General features: G+C 43.2%; 2 protein-coding genes across 6 annotated transcripts; one reads left to right on the top strand and one right to left on the bottom strand.

Moving 5' to 3' along the window:
- The first annotated feature begins 380 nt into the window (after positions 1-380).
- Positions 381-3,127, top strand: rassf11 (Ras association domain family member 11). The gene is made up of 3 exons (XM_076276329.1): positions 381-453; positions 1,282-1,385; positions 1,472-3,127. Exons 2-3 carry the CDS (start codon positions 1,283-1,285, stop codon positions 2,926-2,928), a joined length of 1,560 nt encoding a protein of 519 aa, XP_076132444.1. The 5' UTR covers positions 381-453; position 1,282; the 3' UTR covers positions 2,929-3,127.
- A 638-nt stretch (positions 3,128-3,765) lies between these two features.
- On the bottom strand, positions 3,766-23,494 carry csde1 (cold shock domain containing E1, RNA-binding). 5 transcript variants are annotated; one of them, XM_076276325.1, is made up of 21 exons: positions 23,421-23,494; positions 20,205-20,973; positions 18,484-18,802; positions 15,923-16,121; positions 15,499-15,665; positions 14,471-14,557; positions 13,987-14,084; positions 13,659-13,740; positions 13,253-13,381; positions 12,810-12,935; positions 12,146-12,361; positions 11,762-11,902; positions 10,603-10,776; positions 9,159-9,266; positions 8,537-8,712; positions 8,277-8,389; positions 7,923-8,042; positions 7,531-7,706; positions 6,490-6,653; positions 5,985-6,117; positions 3,766-5,652 (listed from the first exon to the last, which is right to left on the bottom strand). In XM_076276325.1, exons 3-21 carry the CDS (start codon positions 18,604-18,606, stop codon positions 5,605-5,607), a joined length of 2,580 nt encoding a protein of 859 aa, XP_076132440.1. In that variant the 5' UTR covers positions 18,607-18,802; positions 20,205-20,973; positions 23,421-23,494; the 3' UTR covers positions 3,766-5,604. The 5 variants fall into 5 exon arrangements, with proteins under 5 accessions (XP_076132440.1, XP_076132438.1, XP_076132439.1 ...); XM_076276323.1 differs by lacking the exon at positions 18,484-18,802 and adding an exon at positions 16,993-17,207; XM_076276324.1 differs by lacking the exon at positions 18,484-18,802 and adding an exon at positions 16,993-17,207 and having other exon boundaries at positions 15,556-15,665.
- Between the last annotated feature and the right edge of the window lie 174 nt (positions 23,495-23,668).

The raw sequence follows: 23,668 nt of genomic DNA, 5'->3' as shown, positions 1-23,668 counted from the left end.
GACACAACACGTCACACCTCACTATAAATTAATAAGTTTGTCTCGCCGTTGACTTCACCCTTGTACTTATACACGAAAAGATAACATGCATTTATTGTGTTCCCTAAACAACCCCCCAGAAAAGTAATAAAGACATTGTCGGCAATACTGCTTAGACTTGTTGCTGTTGTAATAGCCTAACCAGAGCCCGTTTAGACATTCTGGCCTTACATAGACTTCAAGTTCAGTAGGCCTATGTAGTGCAGCCAAAGTAAGCTAAGTGTCTGTGTGACGCTATGGATGCAAATTTGTAAGCTACGTTCCGCTCCGATAGCAATCATGTCCTCTGAGGAAGAAATGCGAAAACACCCACACTTTAAATAAATATTGGCGACATGCTCTGAGGGATTGAAAAGTCGACCCGTTCATTAGGAAACTGTCTCTGCTGCAGAAGAGCGCGCTCGCAACAGCAAGGTAGGCTACGTCTTTCTTTTTGGTGCAGCAATAAGAGCAGTCATTGTGATGTTAGGGACATTTTAAAGTAGCCTAAATAATATATTGTTATATACAATCAAAGTGGATAGTAGGATAATACTACCAGCAATCTAAAATAAGAACTTTTAAGTGATTAAGTTGTTGCATTGGCCTTAAAAGTCAAATGTCCTATTATAACAGGCCCATTAGGCAATTTGCCTATGCAGAAACAGCCCCATTCAAGACAATTTGACATTACAATACAATTGTGACATACATCACAATTGTGATTTTATCGCAATAACCTTATAATTCGTTAAGTTGTTAATTTCAGCTTCACAGTTTAAAGCAGACCTAATAAGTTGCGGTCTACTCATAGCCTGTTTGCAATGTAATATTATACAAATGGATATAACTAAATTAATGTTGCATACTATTTTAATCAAGCAAGCCTGGCCCAATGTACAATCTGATAAAACTAATTACACTTAAATGAGGGAAATTTGTCTCAAGCATTTCCCTCTCAGTGTAGATAACAGTATTCCCTCAGGCCACAGTGACCTAAATGTCCTGGAAAATAAGTTTAAGCAACAACATTTAGTCACTTAACTTAAGGAGATAAGAAGAACTAGACCACCAAGAGTCTTCTAGGATGATTGGTAAAAAAAAAAAAAAACTTTAATTGAGAGAAGCAGGAGAAGTTGAGTTCTCACACAAAATTATTCTACTTTAAATGATACTTTGTTAGCCGTTAATGAAGACTTGTAGCTTGGATGTCTAAAGCCACTTCAAGGAAAACCCCCAAAAATCATATTTTTTCCCTTTCAGAATGGAAATAAAAGTGTCAGTGGACGGAATTCCACGTGTAGTCTGCGGGATCACAGAGCAAACAACATGTCAGGAAGTTGTTATAGCTTTGGCTCAAGCTCTAGGTAAGCACTGATATTTGATGGTTCCACTTTCCTCAGCCTTTTGGTTTAAAGATTCTAACCCGGGTCAACCATGCAATTTCTCTTAGCACGCACTGGCCGCTACACACTGAAGGAAAAGTTCAAGGAGTATGAACGCAATGTAACGCCAGAAGAGCGTCTTCTGGAGTCATTAAGGAAATATGGCGAGCAGGTGCGCGAGGTTCAACTCACGCTCCACCACAACGGGCCCTCTCTGGGTAAAGCAGGCCCTGGTGTTAACACAGTCCAACTGAGGGGAGGCCGCTACCAAAGTGGGGGTGGTGCCCAAATGAGGCGAGCCCACATAGGCCACGGGCACCGGGCCAGTGAGGGGAGAAGCCTGAACCGCCAGAGCCTCCCACCCCTGTCCCGCCTGAGGTTCCACTCTGATTTGGCAGCTGAAGAGCCCAAGAAGCCAAAGAGGAAGTCCCTAACACTAATGGAGGAAGCCCGGGGATGGCTGGAGAGCCTGGGCCGCAGTGGTAAACAGCAGTCAGGGCTCAGGGATAAGGCCAAAGGCACAGATGACAATAGCTGTGGTGGCACTAGCAGCGACAGGGGGAACAGACTCTCTCAAAGCATCTTTGACCCGACAGCCCAGGTAATTCCCCCTCTGCCTTTGCCACAAGGGAGGAATAGGAGGGAGAGAGGCCAGGCGTATGATGTGCCAAAAGTCATTAGTTGCCTTGGGACTCAAAGCAGTAAGGATCAGGTGGCTGACAAGAAGAGGGGAGCGGAGGCCAAGGCACAGAAGAGCAAGAAGAAAGGACTGCAGGCCAACCTGCCTTTCCTGAGAGTGGAGGAATTGCACATCAAGGCCAACCAGGAGGTCGAGGATGAGAAAGAGGAGCTGAGGAAGCTTATCCTTCGCCAGCAGTCCAGTCTCCTGGAGCTCCAGACGCAGGTAGACACAACAGATGGTCAGATCAGTGAGCTGGAGGAGCAGCAGGCAGAGGAATATGCTGCCCAGCAGAGCGCAGAGGCCCAGCTATGTCTGCTTGAGGAGGAAGCCGAGCAGCTGGACTTCTGGGAGAATGAGCTGAAGGCCGAGGAGGTGTTCGAGAGGGATCTACTGCAGCAGTTTCTGGAGCTGAAGGCGGCGGCAGCCGAGTGCAAGGCTAAGCTCCAGGAATACCAACGCAAGCTTGAGGGGCTCGACCTCAGCTCCAGTCTGGCAAACCTTTTCCCACAAAGTGAGGTTGGTCCAAAGCAAGACGGTGCAACAGAAAGACCAAACAGTCACACCAGCCACTCTACAGTACGACATGCTGTGCGCAACACAGAAATTGGTGAGCACACTTGTCCAAAACAGAGTGTGGAAAAGTCAGAGGGGCCGCCAGTGGCCACAAAGCCTCCTGTCTTTGTCGCCCCGGTTCAAGCTACAGACTCTAGGATGAGCGAGAGGAGCCAGCTCAGGGAGTGGTGGGCAAGATGGTCCGCTGGTCAGGGATCCACAGCAGGGACAAAACCCAAAGCCTTCCATCGCTCAGAGATCACCATACAACTTAACAGCACCCGGGTGTGAGGGGCAGGTGTTCATGGACACACAGATGTTGTACAGCTCAAGTTTAGGTACAGAACACGCTTTGCTCGGGACATCTTGTGAAATACTCGCTTAGAGAAGGGTATGTATGGATTTGCCTATTGCCTGTACACTAAAACCTGACTACACCTTTAAGAAATAATAAAAAAAAAAATAGGTAGCACACCTTTTAAAACATTTAAAGTATACTTACATTTATTCCAAGAATACACAGTAGATATCCCTGGTGTGACCTGTGGCATACCATAGTTTAACCTGAGTCATACCAGTGAATTGTGATTGTGCAGCAGGTTAGCCCTTCAGCAGGTAGTCACACTGGTGTGATGAGAAATATCTGGGTTCATTGAATTCAACATGGAACTTTAGAACCTTAAATTGTTATGGAATGGAATCTTTGATAGAATTTTTAAAACTCCGCTGCTGAAGACATGTCATGGTGTCCCGCTCAATACTTTTGGTACTTGTTTGAGGCAGTGCTGCCTATTGCACTTTTAAAAGGAACACGTCAACCTCTTGGGAAAAAAATGCTAAAACTTAATTGATTTTCCTCATCAGTGTACCACACCTCTGCATGTTAAACAAATCTGTTCTGTCATACATGGGTCCCACATAATTTTCAAGTCATAAACATACATTTACAAACTTAATTGACAAAATGTGTTATTTTTACCAAATGCACAAGTTTATCACCAGTGTAAATGCCACGTGACATTTTAAATAAAATCTGATAAGAAATAAAATAAGTATAACTGAAACACAAACCTCTGTAGGAACCATTGGGCAGACCAGATATCAAAAGCACTGGCGACAACACCTTCATTCTTTTCATAAAACGTTTATTTCAATTTTTTTTCATTCAAGACCATTAACAAAAGTATATAGGGGAGACCCCATATGCAGTTAAACTGGAGCTCAACATTCTCCAGCTTAAATTCAACTGACAGACAGCTCCATGTGTCTTCTGAAGCACAGCAAATCCCCACCAATGCCTCTTTAACCACACTTACTGAAATCCTTATGATTTTGGTGTATTTTCTATATGATCTTCAGCCACCCATTCCTTTGTTATTCCTCATTATCAAAGTCATGTTGTGATGTTTAGATTTCCCACTAAGCGAAAGCACACATTACATACAGTATATTTTTCACCAACCAGAGTGCATACTTGTGTTATTTCTACTGGAAACAGAAGCCATCCTATGATTGTTTTTTTGTTTTGTTTTGTTTTATTATTTTTTTGCGGTTGGCTGGAGTTTGAGGATATATCTAATTTTTTTGTTGTCGTTTCGTTTATCATTTTAGGCACCTTATTCTTACTTTAGTTATTTTATAAGCAGACATTTTGAGTTTAAATAGAACAGAGAAAGCAAAAGATGTGCAAAGAAAAAAAAAAAGTACATTGTATAAAAGTACTGATGAATAAAAGATGCCATTTGGAATTCTGCACCTGGGAAAGGAAGGTCTGGATAGGGGAACCTGGGAACACCTAAAGGCATCAGAATGTTCCAGAAATCCAACCAAAATCAGAAACTCAAAACCAAACTGAAATGAGACGATCGGAAAAATATAATAATAATAATAATAATAATAATAATAATAATAATAAATCAAAATAAATCATTCACATTGTTTACAAAACAACAAACATGAGCATTGACCTCATGACACAGTGCTTCCAGGTCAGGGGTCAAAGTTGACGAGGGTCAAGGGGGTGTTAAAAACTGCTCTAAAAACTGAGCAGGGAGAACGCGGCTTCCTATGCATAGAATCTCACGCACAATCGCTTTGCTTTGATTGATCTATGAAAACACCCAAATATGGGATATTAGTTACAGGTGAAAAAAAATGTATAGAAAAAAAAAGAGAAAGAGAAAAAGGATGATTCTTTATCTTTATCAAACACATACACGCGCACATAAAACTGACAGGTTTAAGCAGGTGCAGATTTCCACACATGGAATCAGATGAGTTTAGGTTGAGAAGAACACATCACCAGAGGAGACTACATCACCCAGAAATCACAGAGGGAGCAAAACCCCAGGCAGAGCAGTTTGTCTTGCTTTCGTTTAGTTTGTTTGTTTGTTCGTTCGTTCATCTCACGAGACAGGTCTCCATTCACATTTCTCACCCCTCTCATTAACATTTCTAAAACACCATGTCCACAATTCACTCACACAGACACACTCACACCCAAAAACACTCAAACACACACATGCGCGCGCGCACACGCGCACACACACACACGCGCGCACACACACACACATATACATACACACATGAAACTGAATCTCCATTAGAGCACAGTAATAAGCTCTGCAGTTTGCTAGTAGACCACACATAAGAGAGGGAAGGCTAAAGAATTTTGAGGGGGGGGGTGGAGAGGACTGAGCTCCAATGACTGGACAGGGACAGGTGTTATGCATGCCAATATGCCAAGCATCTGTAGTGTGTGTCTGCAAAATGTCAGGCTGGTGTGCATGTGTGTGCATGTGTGTATGCAAGTCTGTATGTGCATGTGTGAGTGAGAGAAAGAGAGAGGGTATATGCACACAGACACTATATATAAATGACTGCCAACCCAAACCCTGTCCTTAGCCCGATTGCTCCTCTCCAATGATATTGGTTGGAAAAGGTAAGTAGGGGCGGGGAAAACAGTCCTCAGTCGATGACACCAGGCTGACGTGGCTTCCTCTCAACACTGAAGCCCTGATGGGAAACAAGCAGAAGTACACGTGTAAGAGCCTTTGCTCTCACAGGGTGCCAAATACAAATGACAGGCAAAGTGCTAAGTCAAGCAACGAGCAAATGGTCTCATGCATAAATGAAAGCTATGATGTAGCGTGTGGAAACATCGAATTGACCCACCAGTGTTTGTGCTTAGGATCTTGCTCATGGCATTAAATGATCACATACATATTGCCTGTATTTTTTTAATTAGCTTAGGTACACCATCCACAATCAACTAAAAACGGTGTATGCCGTGTATACACTCTGAGAGGCTGTGCCTTGTCACGGGTTTTTGCACGAGTAAATGTTACCTTTGAATTGTCAGGTCCACGGGGTTGCCTAACGATGACTAAACGTGGGGCACTGGTGTCGTCCAGAGTGATGCTCTTCAGGCGGTTTACCAGGCGCTCAGGGCGGGGCGTGGCCACTGGTTTGGGGCCCTCACTGTGTGGGTGTAGACAGACCAAATATCAACACAAGCACCAACCAACAGTCGAATCCATACAACCATTTATCCTTCATCTAGTCATGCATTTATTAAATCAATCCATCTGTAAGTCCACTTAACAACTAACTAATAGTAAAGCATGGCATTGTACCAATTTTAACCTTCATACTGATGGCAAAACTATACTGCTAAAGCCTCAAGGGCTGATTATACTACAGCTGTAGGACCAAAACCTCATAACACTTAACACTTAAAAAGACAAGACATGACAAATCTTGATTAAACATTAAATTACCATGATCGAGGAGAAAAAAAAAAAAGAAAAAAAAAAAAAGACCTGGAGGAACCTTTTTTCCAGCCTCCCTCACCTGACTCTGCGCACGTTGCAGGCACTACACTTGCCGGTGCGCTGGTTGAGGATGACCGAGAACTCCACCTCGTCTCCCGCCTGCAGCTCAAGGCCGTCTTGCACCTCCTTCACGTGGAAGAAGAGCTTCTTGCTCTCGCCGACCTCATACGTGATGAAGCCAAACTGCAACAGAGGCAACATAACATCAGAAAAAGTCACATTATCTTCCTTGGGCAAAACAGAAGGAACTAGCCACATTTACATGGACACTTAATTCGATTAGAAGCGGAATAACTGTACAATAGGAATAAAAATTATCATATAAACACTTTAATCGGAATAAAAATGCCTGATCCGATCAGAATTTTAATCGGAATGAAAGAGGTGGTGTAGTCCGTTCCTATTTCGATTGAACAGCCATGTAAACGGTCAATTGGATTGCCTGCTGTATCTTCAAGGAAAAGTAGGCAACAACAGCTATTCCGATCAAAGATTTAGCTCGAGAGCATCGGAGATCGGAATAGACCGTACCGTAATCGGAATGACAAAAAAAAAAAAAAGTGTCCATGTAAACGTGGCTAATGTGCTGAATTCTTATATATATGTATAAGTATATATACTCTTTTGATCCCGTGAGGGAAACTTGGTCTCTGCATTTATCCCAATCCGTGAATTAGTATGAAATATGAAACACACTCAGCACACAGTGAGGTGAAGCACACACTAATCCCGGCACAGTGAGCTGCCTGCAACAACAGCGGCGCTCGGGGAGCAGTGAAGGGTTAGGCTTGCTCAAGGGCACTTCAGCCGTGCCTACTGGTGGGGTTCGAACCGGCAACCCTCCGGTTACAAGTCCGAAGAGCTAGCCAGTAGGCCACGGCTGCCCCAAACCAAAGAACAAAAGAAATTGGGTTATTACAATAAATATGGCAACTTGTTAGCCTGTATAATACCATGCAAAATTGTGATGCAATGTAATCACATTACATAGATCCACACATGCGGCCTCGTACACTTTTATACACACGCGGAATTCGGACAGTATAAAGATCTCCGGTACCTGATCTTTAACACTCTCCACTAGAGCTAGGCGCTGAGGAACGATGTGGCAGGCCATCTTCTGCCCGGTCTGGGCCACTGTGCAGAGCTGGAACTTCACCATCTCCCCTTTCTGCAGGCAGTCGGCTTTGCTGGTCATGCTAACGATGCCAAACGGATAGCTTTGCCCCTTAGTGCCTGGGAGACACACAGTTCCGCTAAAGTTTTGTCATACAGCAACACATTGCATTTATATAGCACTTTTTCAAGACAGCCAGGGGTTGTGACTTGATTGAGGCTGAAGGGCCATTTATTTTTTTGCCATTATCGCTACAGTTATTGTTCTTGGTGTGAATGGCCCTTAAACAAAATCTACAGGAGTTGTTTGAAGTGAGATGAAGTAGGATGCCTTACCTTCCTCAGTGACCTCAATAAGCCCCTGGTACTCAGTCTGAGATGGGTCCACACTTCGCAAGGGGCGAGTCACTTTACCCAGTAACACTGTTGTCCCCACGTCCTCCCCAATACTGTTAACTGTGAGGGCAGAAAGACCAGAACTCAGCAAAGGCATGAACACAGAACAAGAAAACTAGACAGAAATACATTGCAGGTTATGAAGAAAATCACAATCCAGCTATAAAGTGGTCAATAAGGCACTAGACATTGTGTGGGAGATTACAGCGGAAAAGAACAGAGAGGACTGAGTGAGTGAGGCAGGTGGGATTCTGGGACAGCGAGAATGCAGAAAGAGCTTTCAGCTCTCCTTACCAGGAGCCACTTTGGTGACCTTCTCGGCGCTAACTTTGTTTCCTTTTCCCTTGGACAGAGTGTATTCCACCGTATCGCCCAGTTCCAAGCTATCCACGTCGCCACACATCTCACTAAACAAACAAAATTAGCATTACGACCACCATCACCTCACTAAGACAACAGTAATACTAGATATGACAGATTTATATTTCTTTCCAAGATAAGCTCATGCACAACTTCACATGGGAAGTTACTAAACATGAACAAGTATTAAGTACCTGTAATGAAAGAAAATCTCCTGGTCATGATTGGCCGTCTCAATGAAGCCGAAGTTGTCCTTTAGGGTGGCGACGTAACCGAGCAGTCTCTTGGAGTTGACCGAGCGGTTGAGAATCTTGATGGAGACGGCGCTTTGCAGACCAGTTCGCTTCACTTCACTAATGCTAAACTCCACCTGCAACATAATTCCACCAATCAGATACAGTCAGCCAAAACACCGCTTAGGAGACATCAAACAAAGAAAGAACATAATGCACTGCTAACCAGAAGGTAAGGATTTGGTGCAATATCACTGGTGGACTCAAATGTATGTTGTTTATATGCATTTGGTGGATACGCTTAATATTTCCTGCTGGCACGATCAGCCAAACCACATAGACGACATACAGTAATGTGCGGCCATTAATCATGTGGCACCTAACTAGCTTGTTTGGGATATTTTGGCCACGTCGGATACCATTTTTAAAGATAGCAGCATCCCGCTCCATATATTCTTGTCTAAATTATCTAGCCAAGCACTGGTCATTGAAATGAACAGGGCTGAAACATCCTCCCTCTCTCCAGGTTTAATACGTCCAAGCTGCTAACACACATTCTTCCCAGGACTTCCCAGTTTCCTACCTTGTCTCCTTGCTGAGGGATTGCAGCTCCCTCCAGGTCTTTGATAAAGTATGCTACGGTCAGCTTCACACCGCAGTCTTCATAACCGATAATACCTTCTTCAGTATCCTGACAAAACAACAGCACAACTTCATTTCAATCGTCAGCATGTTGGGACACATCAAACAAACATTTGGTCTTGGACAGTCTGTAAACACCAGAGAGAGAAGACGGGGCTCTCTGGCAGAGTGGTGCAGGTGAGCAGCCAGCTTGTGTTTGACGGCTGAAAGTGTCCCGTAAGTACAGGTTAGCCACGACAGGCTGAACACACCAGCGGCTTTGGAAGGATTCCCACAACGCAGTTCGCACAGTCGCACTTTCACACTCACACGATCTATTCACACACCAAGTAGAGTATTAAGAGTTGTATATTCTCTAGTTGCCCGAATCAATCCCAATTGAGTGTTAAATAGTGTTAAAAAGGCACAGTGTCTTAGTTTAAAAGTAATTAATAGTATGTTACATTTTACAAAATCACACGCTCTCTAGTGGTTTGCAACTACATGGGCCATTCCCATTAGTGCATGTAACGCCATGCCACCATCTCTGTTGAGAGAGATCGCATCACAGGTATGAGCCGTGCACACACTCACAGGTCTATTACCTTGTCTACTTTACCCTTCAGAGACAAAGACAGAGAGATGGCAAATTAGAGATCTGAGCATTTCAACAATGCTGCTCTGTACTGACTGACCATGCGTGTGTGTGTATACTGTATACACAGGGTTGGAGTGTGGCTGGTTGTAATAGCCCTGCAGTGGTGAATGGGGTTGAAGAAATAGATATTGTAGCAAAGGGGCAACTTTTACACAACATACTGAAGGTAACCCATTTATGTTCATACCAAACAGTGTGAGCAGGTTCGGTTTAAGAAAATAATTTGTTGTTTGAGGGTTAGCCTGTCTACTCTTCTAGTTATAGGAAATAATGAAAGAAAAAGTAAAAAAAAAAAAAAAAAAAAAAAGCATTTCAGTGAAAGGCCTGACCAATGAAGCGGTAATAACAGCATGCACAGAGAGGCATCCTACCTTGTCTTTTTTCTAACGGAGGAGAGAAGTGAGACCCAAGAGGGAAAGGGAAAAAAGTAAAAAGTATTAGGAGTGGAGAAAAAGAAAAAAGGAAATAGAAAAGAGAAAAACGCCTGCACTGTCTTAATTATCTCATAATCCATAAAAATATATCTATTTTTTAAGTTTCTGCTGAAAGGCCTCTAAAAAGCTAACAGAAAGATGTCCTCAACAGCACGACACGGAGAGACCACAAACAGATAATACAAAGTGAACAAGCCAAGGTCTTGCTTCAAAAAAAAGAAGAAAAAAAGAAAAGAAAAAAAAGAATGAACAAACCAACAAAGAGAGACTTGAGGAAGGGTCCCCATCAGGTCCCAACCCTTCCCCCTCCTCACCTTCTCCTTAGCCTTGCTGGGGCTGGCGTTCTTATTGGCGGCGGATGAGGCCGGCATGGCCTCCTTCTCCACCTGGCCCACAAAGCGCTGCTCCGATTGGACGTGGAAGGACACGGTTCCCTTGGGCAGTTTCTTGATCCGCACGGCATGGTTCCGCTGGGCAGACAACATGTCCTACAAGAACCCCGCAATGGAAACTTTATTTTCATTAACCTAATGCCAACTCATTTTCCTCACAAACTGACATTAACCTTACATGCTTCCATTAACCTAATGCCAAACTACTCATTGAATTACCATGAGTTTGCTTTGCTGATGTTTTATGGGGTGGAAGACACTGAGAAAACACTGTTGGGTAATTTACTGCCTTATTTCTTACCTTGCTTGGCCAACTCACCCTGTCTTACAGTAGAAAAACCTGGTTTTGAGCTCTCATCATCTCACATATCCTCACAGACCTGCTTACCTTATCTGCAAGCTCCTCACTGCCTGGCCTGACCTCTTCCTGTCAAGATACGAGACTGTAAACATGTCACCTGCTTCAAAGGCATCTGAAAAACACTCTCGGTCAGGTCGTTGGGAAGGCAGGACCTTGAGCATCTCACCTGCCAGGATGCTCTTTAAGCTCTTAATGGCCCCTCTACACTGCCATGTCTACACATCAGTCTGCACCCCACAGTGATGGTGACACACTTCAAAAGCAGCTCTGGGCACAACACCGTCTATCCCAGACACAGAGGTAGGGGATCTTGTTCAAACAAGTGCCGTTCTGTGGCTGTACGTTTTTGTTTTTTTTTCCAACCAATCATGAACACAATTGATGAAACCCATTTGTCATTTAGTAACTGCACCTAGCCTAACTGACTACTGGGTTGTTACAATGGGTGCAATCTGGTGAGAATGTAGTCAGCCTGACAACCAGGCACCACACAGGCCCTTTGTGTGTACAAGAACCCTGTCCCTGCCATGGCCCTGTCTCTAGATATCAGTCCCTTCTCAAGTCCTTAGTCCCAGAGCCAGGTGTATTGGATCGTGCTCTTAAAGAGATGCCCCTGAGACTCATTACCTGAAACAGGTGACATTTCTACTAACATCACTAAAGTAAAGAGAGTAAATCTCCAGCAGGACAATGGACAATGTTCCATTCAAGCGGACTCACGGGCACAACGGTGAACTCCACTTCGTCAGAGATGTGCAACGGGCTCTCTTCCAACACCTCGCTGAAGTGAAAGAACATCCGAGCGTCCCGGTCCACACACTTGATGAAGCCAAAGCCGTCCCGCATGGCAGCGATCACACCCTGCGTGGTCAAGGTGAGGGACCAAACACACTAGCCTCAGTCCTCTAGCATCAGGAGCTTTCACGGCACTAATAAGAAGCTACAACTCCGTAAGAAAACGACAAAAAAACGGATCTACACAGGTATCGATCCATTTTAAACAAACGGATCTACACAGGATTCGATCCATTTTTAACTACAAAAATGAGACTATTTTTGATCCAGAAGATATGGAAGATTACAGGGGGGGGGGGAAAATCTTACCATCTCTCTTGACTCCTTAGTAAAATGGAAGGTATCGGGGAGGATTTCAATGTTGGTGGCTCTTTCCAGCTTGTCTCTGCGGTCCACAGAGATGTTGAAACGCACATGATCGCCATCCAGAAGGGTCACCTTGGACTTGGTGTCCTTCTCACCAAACGGAAGCTCCTTTTCAGTGAAGTTGACCCTAGCACTAATACGTCCAGGCAATGGATCATTCTGCAGAATATTAATATATTGAGACATTTTAGATACTTCAAAGGTATAATAGAGCATAACAAGGCAGAATGTGACGCTGTGGTGATTCTGAATATACTCATATTGACTATTGGCTACTGGGGCTAACAAGCAGGGTTTAACAGTGTATATTGCAAATAACAATCATTTGGTAAATTACCCGTTTTGAAACCGACAAAGCCTTTCAAACTATGGGGATATAACCACACATTCACAAATTATACAATCAGAAATTAAATGATCAAAATCCTACAGCTTTGCTAACTTAAATCTTTAAAGCAGTCACCTTCAGTGATGTGTAAAAAGATAAATGCATGGCTATTACAATATAAAGCAAATGTAATATGCCTGACTAGCCATAAACAAATTGTTTCAAACACCCCTCATGTGCCAATGGCTCTCTGCTTCATCAGGCCAATAAATACCACACCTGATTCTTGGTAGGGACCTTCGGTATGACTTTGGCGACAGTTCCATCAAAGTGCTCTATGCTGATGTCCTCAAAGATAACCGTTCCCTGAGGGAGCAGTCTCACGTCGGTGGCCACCTCCTTGCCCTGGTAATAACATTACAGAATGAAATTCAGCGTTTGGAGAAATGCTGACAATATAAAAAGAAATCCGCTATACAAACATACTAACGAAAATAGTGTTACAAGCAGCCTGCCACATTACTTGACTTTTGACACACCATATAAATTGATAATTAGTCATATTTGCGTTAGTTGAGCAAAGTGAATATACGTTTGAACTTTTTTCAGAGTTCCTTGAGAAATGTCATGCTCTTATGTCTGATGTGTAACTCTATGCTGCAGGAGCAAGATGTACAGGAGCAGGCAAGTTCACTGCACAAAGATCACATGTAGTCCCATACATTTCTCTCTTTAATGGTAAATTCCACATCATCCCCAGCCTGCAGTGCTTCAAGGTCTCCCTTGAACTCGCTGTAGTGGAAGAAGATCTCCTTCACCACGTCTCCACGCTCGATAAAACCAAACGCCTCCTGGAAAAGTGACGGAAGGGTGAAACATCAATATCAATGATGACAGATTCTAAACTACATAGGCCTAATGATTTACTCTTAAAAGTGTTTTAAACAAATAAATGAACATTTATTCTATATTTGGACATAGCATAAGATGGTAAAATACAGTAAACCATAAAAATGGCAAAAAAAAAAAAAATAGCAAAACAATGACTTCAGGAAAAAGGTTTTCAGGTTTACAATATGGCAGTGCCATATTTCTCCATGAATGTAAATGCACAAACTATGAATTTACCTTGGTAGCACAGACCACTCCCTGGCACCTCATTTGTTTCTTCTTGACCAGAACAATGTTTCGAGCGCTGACTGCGCCGGTACTGCCAACACAAAACAGGAGATGGGTTAGAGAGCACTGGTGACTGAACAACTGACCCACAGACTGACATTAGAGAGCACTGGTGACTGAACAACTGACCCACAGACTGACATTAGAGAGCACTGGTGACTGAATAACTGACCCACAGACTGACAAACTGATAGCCTGATAGATAACATTCCCCTGGACATTTCTAGAGGTGAAAGAATGAAGGACGAAAGAGTGGATGGATGAAATCCAAACATACTGTTTATTAGTCTCCATGTAAAAGCTGACTTTGTCTCCAGTGTCAAGGTGTATGTTTCCTTCCACATCGTCAGGTGTGTATGTCAGGTAGAAAACCTCCTACGAGGTGAAGGCACAAACAAATTAGCACCAAAAATTAGCTCACTCACAGGTGAAATACCATCTAATAAAAATAAATGACCTTAGACGGCAATTCTTAAATATGCATCTACAAAAAAATGCTTTATGCAAGCAATCTTACAGTCGGACTACACCAGGTGTGCAGCTGAAGCGCTCAGTTAGCGAAGCGTAAAAAATAATTTTAGAAGACTTTCAAATTTCACATCTGGTTCAGCCACTTGCATTGTTTACAGTGTAAGAACAGTTAAATGCCTGATGTAGCCTGCCTGTAAGACAGCATGTGGCGCAATATCAACATCAATGTGCCAATTTAAAACAGACAGGAGGCCATGAGATGGCCGCTGGCCACTCAAGCCATTACTCACCCCATTTCGCTCATAGCACACACTACCAGTGGGCATCTGACCTGGTGCAGACTTCCCATCCAGATGAGTTGGTATGGCTGAGACTACCTACAGACCAGAAACCACCACACAGGAAAGCATGGGTTAGACACCACAGACTACACACATACAGATGTATAAATGTAAAAAAAATATGAAAAATACAAAAAGGACAAACTGATAACGCAACACAACATGAACAATGCCACTTGATGAGCTTGATAAGATTGTCTACTCTCCACAATGATATCCAATTTGATGCCATGTGAATTTGCTTAAATCAAAACCATGCAAAGCCCCAAGTGAGACAGAACATCAAGACATCACAAAGTCCAAGACGCTCAGGCCCATTGTAAACCCAATTTAGGCTGGGGCAAATACATGGTAGATAAATTAGCTTTTTTTCCCGTCTGCATAACAGCCTTATGCAGCTTTAAACTATAGTTATCCCCCGGAGATAAAAAATACTTTATTTCTGATTGGCTGCCAGGGAGCTATTAATTATATTCATCAGAGCACCTATGAAGTAGGTTTAGTCCCGATTCCATAGCAATGCTCTTTTGAATGGTTAATTCAAAATAAATAACAAATATAGTAAACAACATTTGAACTAGGAACCTTCTCAACAATGGAATAAACTGTAACCAAGCTAACTAGCCACCATTATCACTGTCAGTAACCAAAGGTAGTACTACAACTGAACAAGTCGGCTTCTATTTAACCTGAAATGGAGGCAACCGGGGGATAAACAGAATGACTGCCTTGGAGGTGTGCGGATATACGGAATTAATGTTCTTTGCCTCCGCCTCGTCCATTAATTGCATATATCTGGACACATTGGCGGCCATTATGCCTCACATATACTGTAAGTCTGACATCAGATTTACAATGAGCCCGAAAAAACTACCAAACAGACAATCCACCACACAAACACACACACATACACTCCACATACATAAAAACACAGACAGGACAAAAAACAGAACCAAGAGTAAAATGTGTTCCTTAACTGGATGTATATAACCATGCAGCTTAGTAATGGGAGAGGCGTGCAAGTCAGGCCCCACCTGCCCAGAGATGCGCTCCTCAGGCAGCACCTCAGGCTTGATCTTTACCAACTTCACAGCTATGGGCTTGCCGGTGCGCTTGTCAAGCGACACCTCAAACTCCACATCATCTGCAAGAGGGAAGGAGAGAAACAGATGAGGGTGAGACGACTCATACTCGTATGACTCAAATGTCTGTACACCTGGAATGTGATTCATTCTGGAATATACCCAGTATATACTCATGATTAATTATTAACTATGAGCAATAAAATGATGCTTCATATTTCATCAATATTGAGAAAACAAAATAAAGTTAAGTTACATTTAAACACATAAGACAACCCACACTTCAACCAAGAACCCCCACCCGCCCCCGACTCCTCACCTCCTATCTTAAGTTCCTGTAGGTTGCCGTTATACTGGGAGCAGTGGAAGAATAGCCGGGCCTGGCGCTCAGAGCACTGGATGAAGCCGTAGGATGTCAACAGCTTCTCCACTACCCCGGTCTCCCGCATGCCCACCCCTGAGCCATTAGCAAAGGCAGTGTGGCCATTGTTGTGAAGCAAGCTCGGATCAAAGCTCATCTGTTCAAAGGAGGGAAAAGGAAGGGGTTGAGATGCTTGACAATGGGTGTTGAAGCATGTTGAAGCACTGGTCAATTTCATTCAATAGTATTATACGGTCACGGTATGAGTGGATATGACCAAATGAAAACTGGGAAATATAGATGAGGATCCTCTTTAAAATGTTTAAACTAATGAAAAAAAAAAAGAGGGTTCAGGATCTTCCCCTGGACAACACTGTGGTCCTACACCAACAATTCTCAAGGATCTCCCCCCCCCCCCCATATTACAAAAAAGGGCACACAGGATCAGCTCAAACAAAATGGAGTTAACATTTATTTGACTGACCCACAGAGCCAACAGATTTGGCCACAGATTTCCAGCACGGTCTGCCTGCTCCACACATGAACAATGCAAACACAGTTGGCTACCCTTTCACACGTCTTCATGTTGAATCAGCTCATACGGCTTCAGCCGACAAAACATGCCACACCACGCAGTTCTAGTGTGTTCACCACAAATTCAGCCATTGTTTGACATGCACGGATTATCTTTAGAGCTGCATATTACTGTTAGCAAATAATGATGCAAACAATTGTTGACACATGCAAAACCCAAACACCAGTCCAATTCAAAGACATTGGTAAGAGAAAGAGAATTAACACTAGTCACAATCAGAAGTTTCAGATTCAATTGAACACCACAACTTGCAAACACAAAGCTTTGTCTTCACACCACGGACCAGCAAAAAGACCAGTTACGCTCCAATTGATCCAAATCTCTGGGTGGAACTCATGCAGTTAGCAACCAATCGAAAACCAAACTGTTAAGCAAGGGCACTCGTGAGGGTGTCTAGGAGGCATTTCAGACCTTCCACCTCATGCCCACTTACTGATCTTGGGAACGTGGCAGTCCGCTGCCGCTTTTTGCCCCCTGCTGCCCGGGGCGTATGGCAGGACATAGAGGCCGAACGAGGGATGCGCATGGGGGTGGTGGGCATTGCAGGGGCAGGGGCAGAGGTGGTGGGGGATGCCGAGGCATGGGCAGAAGAACGGGATGTAGGCGGTTCGGAAGAGCCCCGCTCCATCTTCAATACTGGGGCAAGTTCTGGAAGGCACGGTCAAGGTGGGGCAAGGTGGTCACTTTACAGGACCTCATACTTTTTCACATGCGAAAAGCTGACTGAATGGTTGGCTCCCATTCAAAATGTGCAAAGCAAACAGTACAAGGTTTTGGGGAAAGACCACAAACACTTTAATTTATAAAAAGCCATTTGCCCATATTTCATTTCAACAACTTTACTCTACTGAGACACCTAGCTCCTGATCAGCCGAAGGTAACAAACTACAGTAAGAAAAGGAGACTTCTGATCTTTCAGTAACCACAGCATTCACTGCAACTTGTACAACCTCAGAAGAAAATCCCACCGCCTGATTGGACCCCACTCAGACGAAAGTAAAAGTATAGCGATCCACTCTCCTTCGCAAGGATGGCCAAGAGGAATAAGAGGGCTAACCAAACGTGGCCATGGGGAAATTGAGAGAGAATGACTGATAGAGAGAACACAAAAAGGGCATTCCTGAAATTATAGCCTAAGGACTACAACAATGTTAAGAGAGGATAGGAGAGGCCGTTTACTAAGTCTGACTAGAGGGGAGGTGTTTAGGTGAAAGGGCCTAGACCAGCCTCGACCATGTGCCCTCAGAGATAATCGCTTTTCGAAATTGAATACCTCCAATCATAGAGTTGAGACTTAACTGTAAAATTTTGTCCCAAGTTCCCTGACAAAATTGCAAATGTATGTCATATCTGTTAATTCCTAGGACAGATTCTGTCTGTAAGACTACTGAATGTCCATAAGGTGTCGACCACTAAATCTGGGAGATCTAACGTTTTTCATTTTGAGGTTTAAGGACAAACTTATTTTAAACCATTTTTTTTTTTAATAAATGATTTAAGGCTGACCACACATGCACCCACCTAAAAATATGAAAAGTACAACAATACATCCTCAAGTGTGAGGCCCCAAATTCTTACCAACTGCTGTGTTGGCGTTGATATTTCAATGTTTGGCTGGGCACTACAGTAAACTGCTGTGTGGATACCGTTATAGGTTGTCCTAGCACATCCTTCCCTTCCCGTCCCTTAAACCCATTCCAATCCTGAGCTTTCGGCCGGGCCGAGGCCAGTCTCTGGGCCCAGTGGGATGGAGAGGTTTGGCCAGACAAGAGCAGCAGAAGGGAAGAGGGCGGAAAAAGTGACAGAGTGTAGGATGGGGAAGGAGGGAGGAAGGGAGGTAGGAAGAGAAGGAGGCAGGTGGAGAGGTAGGGAGTGGGCGGTTGGGGACTGGGGGGAGGGGTTTCGGGTGGGAGGTGAAACTTACGGATCGGCCATACGGGGACAGGCTGAGTCCGACGGGGGAGTTGCTCAGGTCGGCACTAACAAACGCAGTGGGTGGAGACGCAGGCAAGGTAAACTCAACAAAGCCTTTCCAAGGACTGCCCATATTGTTCCATTAAATTCTGGTCTCTCCACCTTTCAGTTGATTTTTTTTTTTTTTTTTGCTTTAAGTAGATTGCTTGTTCGTTAAGGGTGCCCCAAGACGTGATTTTTTTCACTCTTTCTCTACAAATTTCAATAGGTTAATTTTTTTTTTCTTTTTTTTTTTTCAACTGACCAGCCAAGGCCACACCTCTGGATTTCTGCAAAGGTGAAGAGGGAGGGGGAGGGTGGGGAGGGGGCACAAATAAAAGGGTGGGGGAAGGGGGGAGGCAACAAGAACAGCCATTGAGCAAAGCGGAACAGTCATGGTAATGGACTGTGGGGTCCTCAGAGGTAAAAGGTCACTAGAGGTAACACAGTGTAATGAACCCTCAATGGGACACTACTGAGGATATATTGAATCAATCCAAGCAGTAATTACCCATCATTCATACTCTTGACAGCACATCATTTGTCCAAAAAACTAACAATGTCTGGGGACAACTCTCAGAAATGTTGGCATTTGACGGAGGTCAAACGAGAGGCAAGCATTATAGACTGTTACTTTACAACAGTCCTGCTGGGAAGAGCAGTCCCATTCCGTATTATTCTGTATTAGGCATATTCGATCTACTTAACAATCCAAACATCCTCTAATTGTTTCCCGTCCACATTTAAGCCAAATTCATCTGTGGTTGTCCCCTGACAGTATTATACATGCCTGGTCCCTTGACACAACTACCCATCTTGAAAATATGATGGCCATTGGCCACTGATATATGCCCATCTCACAATATAGTGAACAAAGTTATTCTGAAGCAAACTCCATCACCATATGACTAGCGATATTAATTTTGTGCTAGAACCCAGATCCCTACCCTTGGTCTCTATGCATTTAGTGGATCTGAAATGAATCAAAAACCTTTGAATCTTTGTAAAATGCATGGCTTTAACAGAAAACATTTGCGGTTTCATTTTCAGTTACATCTATTCTGCAAGCACTGCTCAAGTACTCTAGGATGGCAATCTAACAGGGTCATGCCCTGGAACATCATGTGAATATGATTCTGTTCGTATCATAGCTATGTTATATGGTTACTTTATTTGGGTTTGCTTGAAGCTCACAATCACATGCCGTAAGCATGAGTGTGAAGGTGACTGTTGAGAACAAGGGACATTAAAGTGTAATGTTGGAGAAAGGCTGGCCAGTGGATGTATATGATGCACTTCCACATAACACAACCAACCAGCTCTGGTCTATCTACCATGGCACTTGAAGGTTCAATGTGCAGAATGCCTTCATAACCCATCATCTATCACTGGTGATATTGTGCTGGGGTGAAAAATGGAATATTCCAAAGGGAGTATGGAATACTCCTAGGCTGAGGAAGGGAAACCGTAAATATTCATTTAAAAAAAAAAAAAAAAAAATGGTTGGCTGGCAGGCATGTACCAGAGCACACAGGTCCATACAGACCTCCAGCATTTGGTTTAACACAAAAATTAGGAGTGTTATAGAGAGAACATACAGTACAACTATGTTGGTAATACGTTATATGATTCACTCACTCATGTCAACTGTCAAGACTAATGACAGTGAAATTGAAACAAAGGGACACTTACCTTGAGGTCTTGTTGTGTTGTTCTGTCTTGGGACACCAACCGTGGCACTGCTATTGCAGACTTTCTGTTCACAAACACGCACACGCGCACACACACTCGCTTATGTCAAGTTTTCTGGCACGTGTTCAAAAAAAAGTTGCAAAAGCAACAACAACAAAAAAAGAGACAAAAAAAAAAGAGAAGTTGAGGAATTAAAAAGGAAAATATATAAAGGCCAAATGTGAGGACAGCAGCTACGCTTCCCACAGCAAAAGAAACAGATCTAGTAGAGAGAGAGAACAGATGAGGAAGGGACAGGAGGAGGTAACGAAAAGATAAAACGAGCAGACAGCAGCCCTCTCCGCACCCCGGATGAGAGAGGTGCGGTGAGGATGAGAAGGGCTTGAAGCAGCGTTGGGACGTGTGCTTTGTCAAAGCTGTTGAGTAGGCACAAACTTCTTGTCTCAGATCAAGTATTGTCTTTGCAGGTCGCTTTTTGTTGGTTGTCGTCTGTGGCTTAGGTTCGTTGTTTTTTTTTTTGTCTTCGTTGTCTTCTTCAATTTCTTGTTTCAGTTGGGCTCACAGATCTTTGGTTACTTAGTCTGGTTGCGTCGGTTTTCCCCCCGTTTCTATTGAAGTGAAGTTGTTATCCTTAGTCTTCGGAGTTTCGTTGCACCAGATGATTTACTAACTTTTGGGATGTTTTTTCCTTGAATTGTTACTTCGGTGTGATCTGAACTTGAAGTAGCAGTTTCAGGTGGTACAAAAATCAGTTCTGTTTCACTTCATACTGTCAAAAAAACAAAGCAAAAACCAAGATATTAGCTGACAGCCTTAAACAGAATTGTCTAGACACACCTTCACTTTCTCAAAGACCATAACACCATGATTATGCCAGTAGAAGATGCATCAACTAGTACTCAGTGGAGATGGTGACAAATTAACAACATACCAAAGATCATAACCACTGTGGTTACAAAGTATATAGAGTGGCAGAACATGACATATGAGGAACAAATATAAACAGAACTCCCACAGGTCCTTCAGAGCAAAATTACACATCTATTGTGTGAACAGAACCCTTGTGTTCTTTACCCACAACCCCCCACCTAAAAATAAAGTGTGTACAGCTGCCCCCTTCTACTTGAGCACAGGCCCCTGTTTTGAAGGACCAGCTGCCTTGATGCTCCCTGTTAGGCCACAGATCAACAAGTCGCTGTGCATACCAGCCGGTGTGAGAGGATATTTATGGAGGACTGCCGCTCACTGCTGACCAATGTTTAATTTCACCCTGTTGATGATACACCACCACCCTCGTGTGTGTGTGTGTGTGTGCTGCTTACTAAGTGTGTTTGAAAAGTATGACGACAGTTCTGAACAGAGCTTTGCTATTTGATAGCCTTCATTTATTCAATTTCAGTTAGTCCTGTTTTCTTTCAACTAGCTTGAGGACATAACACTCAAAAAAGAAAAGGCTGTCAAATGACACCTCGATTAGTTTTGTAACTAGTAGCAGAACCACAGCATAAGGCTCATAAGCATTCAAAACAAGGCCATGGAATGGGGTCAAACTCACAACTAGGGAGTGGAGTCTTAAAGGAGAACCAAGCCAAGCCATGATTTCCATAATTAAAATGGATTAATTAATCATAAAAGTCTACATAATAATAATATTTAAAAAAAAATACAACGAACATCACCTAACAGTTGCTTTGGGATAAACACACGAATATATGTTTACAATATTTGAAGGACGCCTATATTCAAGGCCCAATTTAATAATATAATTTGAAAATATACAAATGAGAAATTAACAGTCAGGTTTACAACAGCGTTGAAAACATGAGGAAAGGGTAAATGGTTAGAAGGATCCAAACTGAAGTGGGGCAAAGGTCTGGGTGGCATTTGTAAACATTTGCTTCAGCGTCAGACCCTGGACAACATCCAATTTCAATACTTTCCACACACAATATGCACAACATATAACAAAACCTACAGTACGAAAAACACACAATAGCATTGGAGAAAGTTGATACGCTATACTGGCTAACAGCATCAGGTCGGAACCTCAGAGCGCGTGTTTTCTAGCTGCCCGTGACGCAGTCAAAATACAGCCGCATACCGAGTCCGCCCACAGGAACCGTATCGGGATTGGTCGTTTTAAGTGCTGACAATGGATTAAAAGATTCCTTAAAAGTAATAAACTCACATGTCAAGGCAGACGCAGCCAACATTGCAAGATTTGTCGCAGAAAGCCACTGTAAACTAGTGGTACATTCGGTAGAGACGAGTACATATTTTGCTTGTGTGCAAACAACTCGGTGCGAGAGTTGCAACATCACCCTAACGTTACAGGGTGCTGCGCTTCATGAACCCCACTGAGGCCAAGAGCAAAGCAACGGGTGATCTATCTATAAAATACGACAGACCTTTGTTAGTTTAGTCCTTAACATCGTGACATCAAATCATTTCACTTAAAACTAAACCATCCTGTGTAGATGATATTTAAAAACGCACCCTAGTTTCTTTCCAGTCTTCGTCGGGCACATTTAAATGTTCGACTAACGTGTGTACCACGCTAGCTAGCTCCCTCACTGTTGTGCGGGGCCCCTAGCGCCCAGACTAACGTTAGCCTGCTAACGTTGTCTAAAATGAGGGGGATTAAAGTGTGACAAACGGTCATAGGTGGTTTTATAGTTGGGATAGGACGGTAAAGAAAACGCTATTGTTTGCCACGCTTGTTAAAGAAACAACCAACACATTTAAGCCTTCAAATTTCTGCCTGAACCACAAACAAAGGAAATCAAAGAAAGCGATCAGTTCATCCAGTAGATAGCTAACGTTAACTTAGCCTGCTAGCAATCACAGTGCTCACATGCTACACAGCGTAGAGAGAAAAGCTAAGCTAACACGACAGCTAACGTTGTCGCTCGTGTAGACACCATGAAGTCAATTATATTCGACGCAGTCCTTCAGATATTAGAAAAAAGAGCATGATTTCTTCCAACACAATTAGTCAACCTTTAGCTAAAACTAATACTATCGTCTTGATTTATGATGGAAAATGGAACCCTGGAAACACTGCCCCCACCCAGGCCTCGGCGTCTTGGAGAAATAAATAGTTATTTTCACATTATTACATATCAACAGACTAACATAATCGATAAGCAAAGTGTGACCTTTTCCATGAGTACGTGTAAACGACGATATATAACGATTAATTCACCAAAAACTCACCCCAACAGCTTTCAGCACTGTCACCAGCGCCGCCATAAGCAGCACGGCACATTACGTAGTGAGAGAAGCTGCGACGTCTCGCGATATTTCCAATGTGCGTTTGCATTCCTGGATTCATTCTAGTAATATTCCTGGATATCGGTGGTTTGTTTAATGTTGTTAAAATTATTGAAAAACACATAGTCAAATCTCCACAGCACAACAGTCAGAAACGGGTAAATTAGCGTCTGTTCTAGGGGATATTTGTT

The sequence above is a fragment of the Alosa pseudoharengus genome, unplaced genomic scaffold, assembly GCF_046254945.1.
Source record: "Alosa pseudoharengus isolate Yale_2024_CS ecotype anadromous, Long Island Sound unplaced genomic scaffold, YU_APseudo_1.1 YU_APseudo_1.1_scf_9, whole genome shotgun sequence".
Lineage (NCBI taxonomy): Eukaryota > Metazoa > Chordata > Actinopteri > Clupeiformes > Clupeidae > Alosa > Alosa pseudoharengus.
This window is presented reverse-complemented; position numbering and strand designations above follow the sequence as displayed.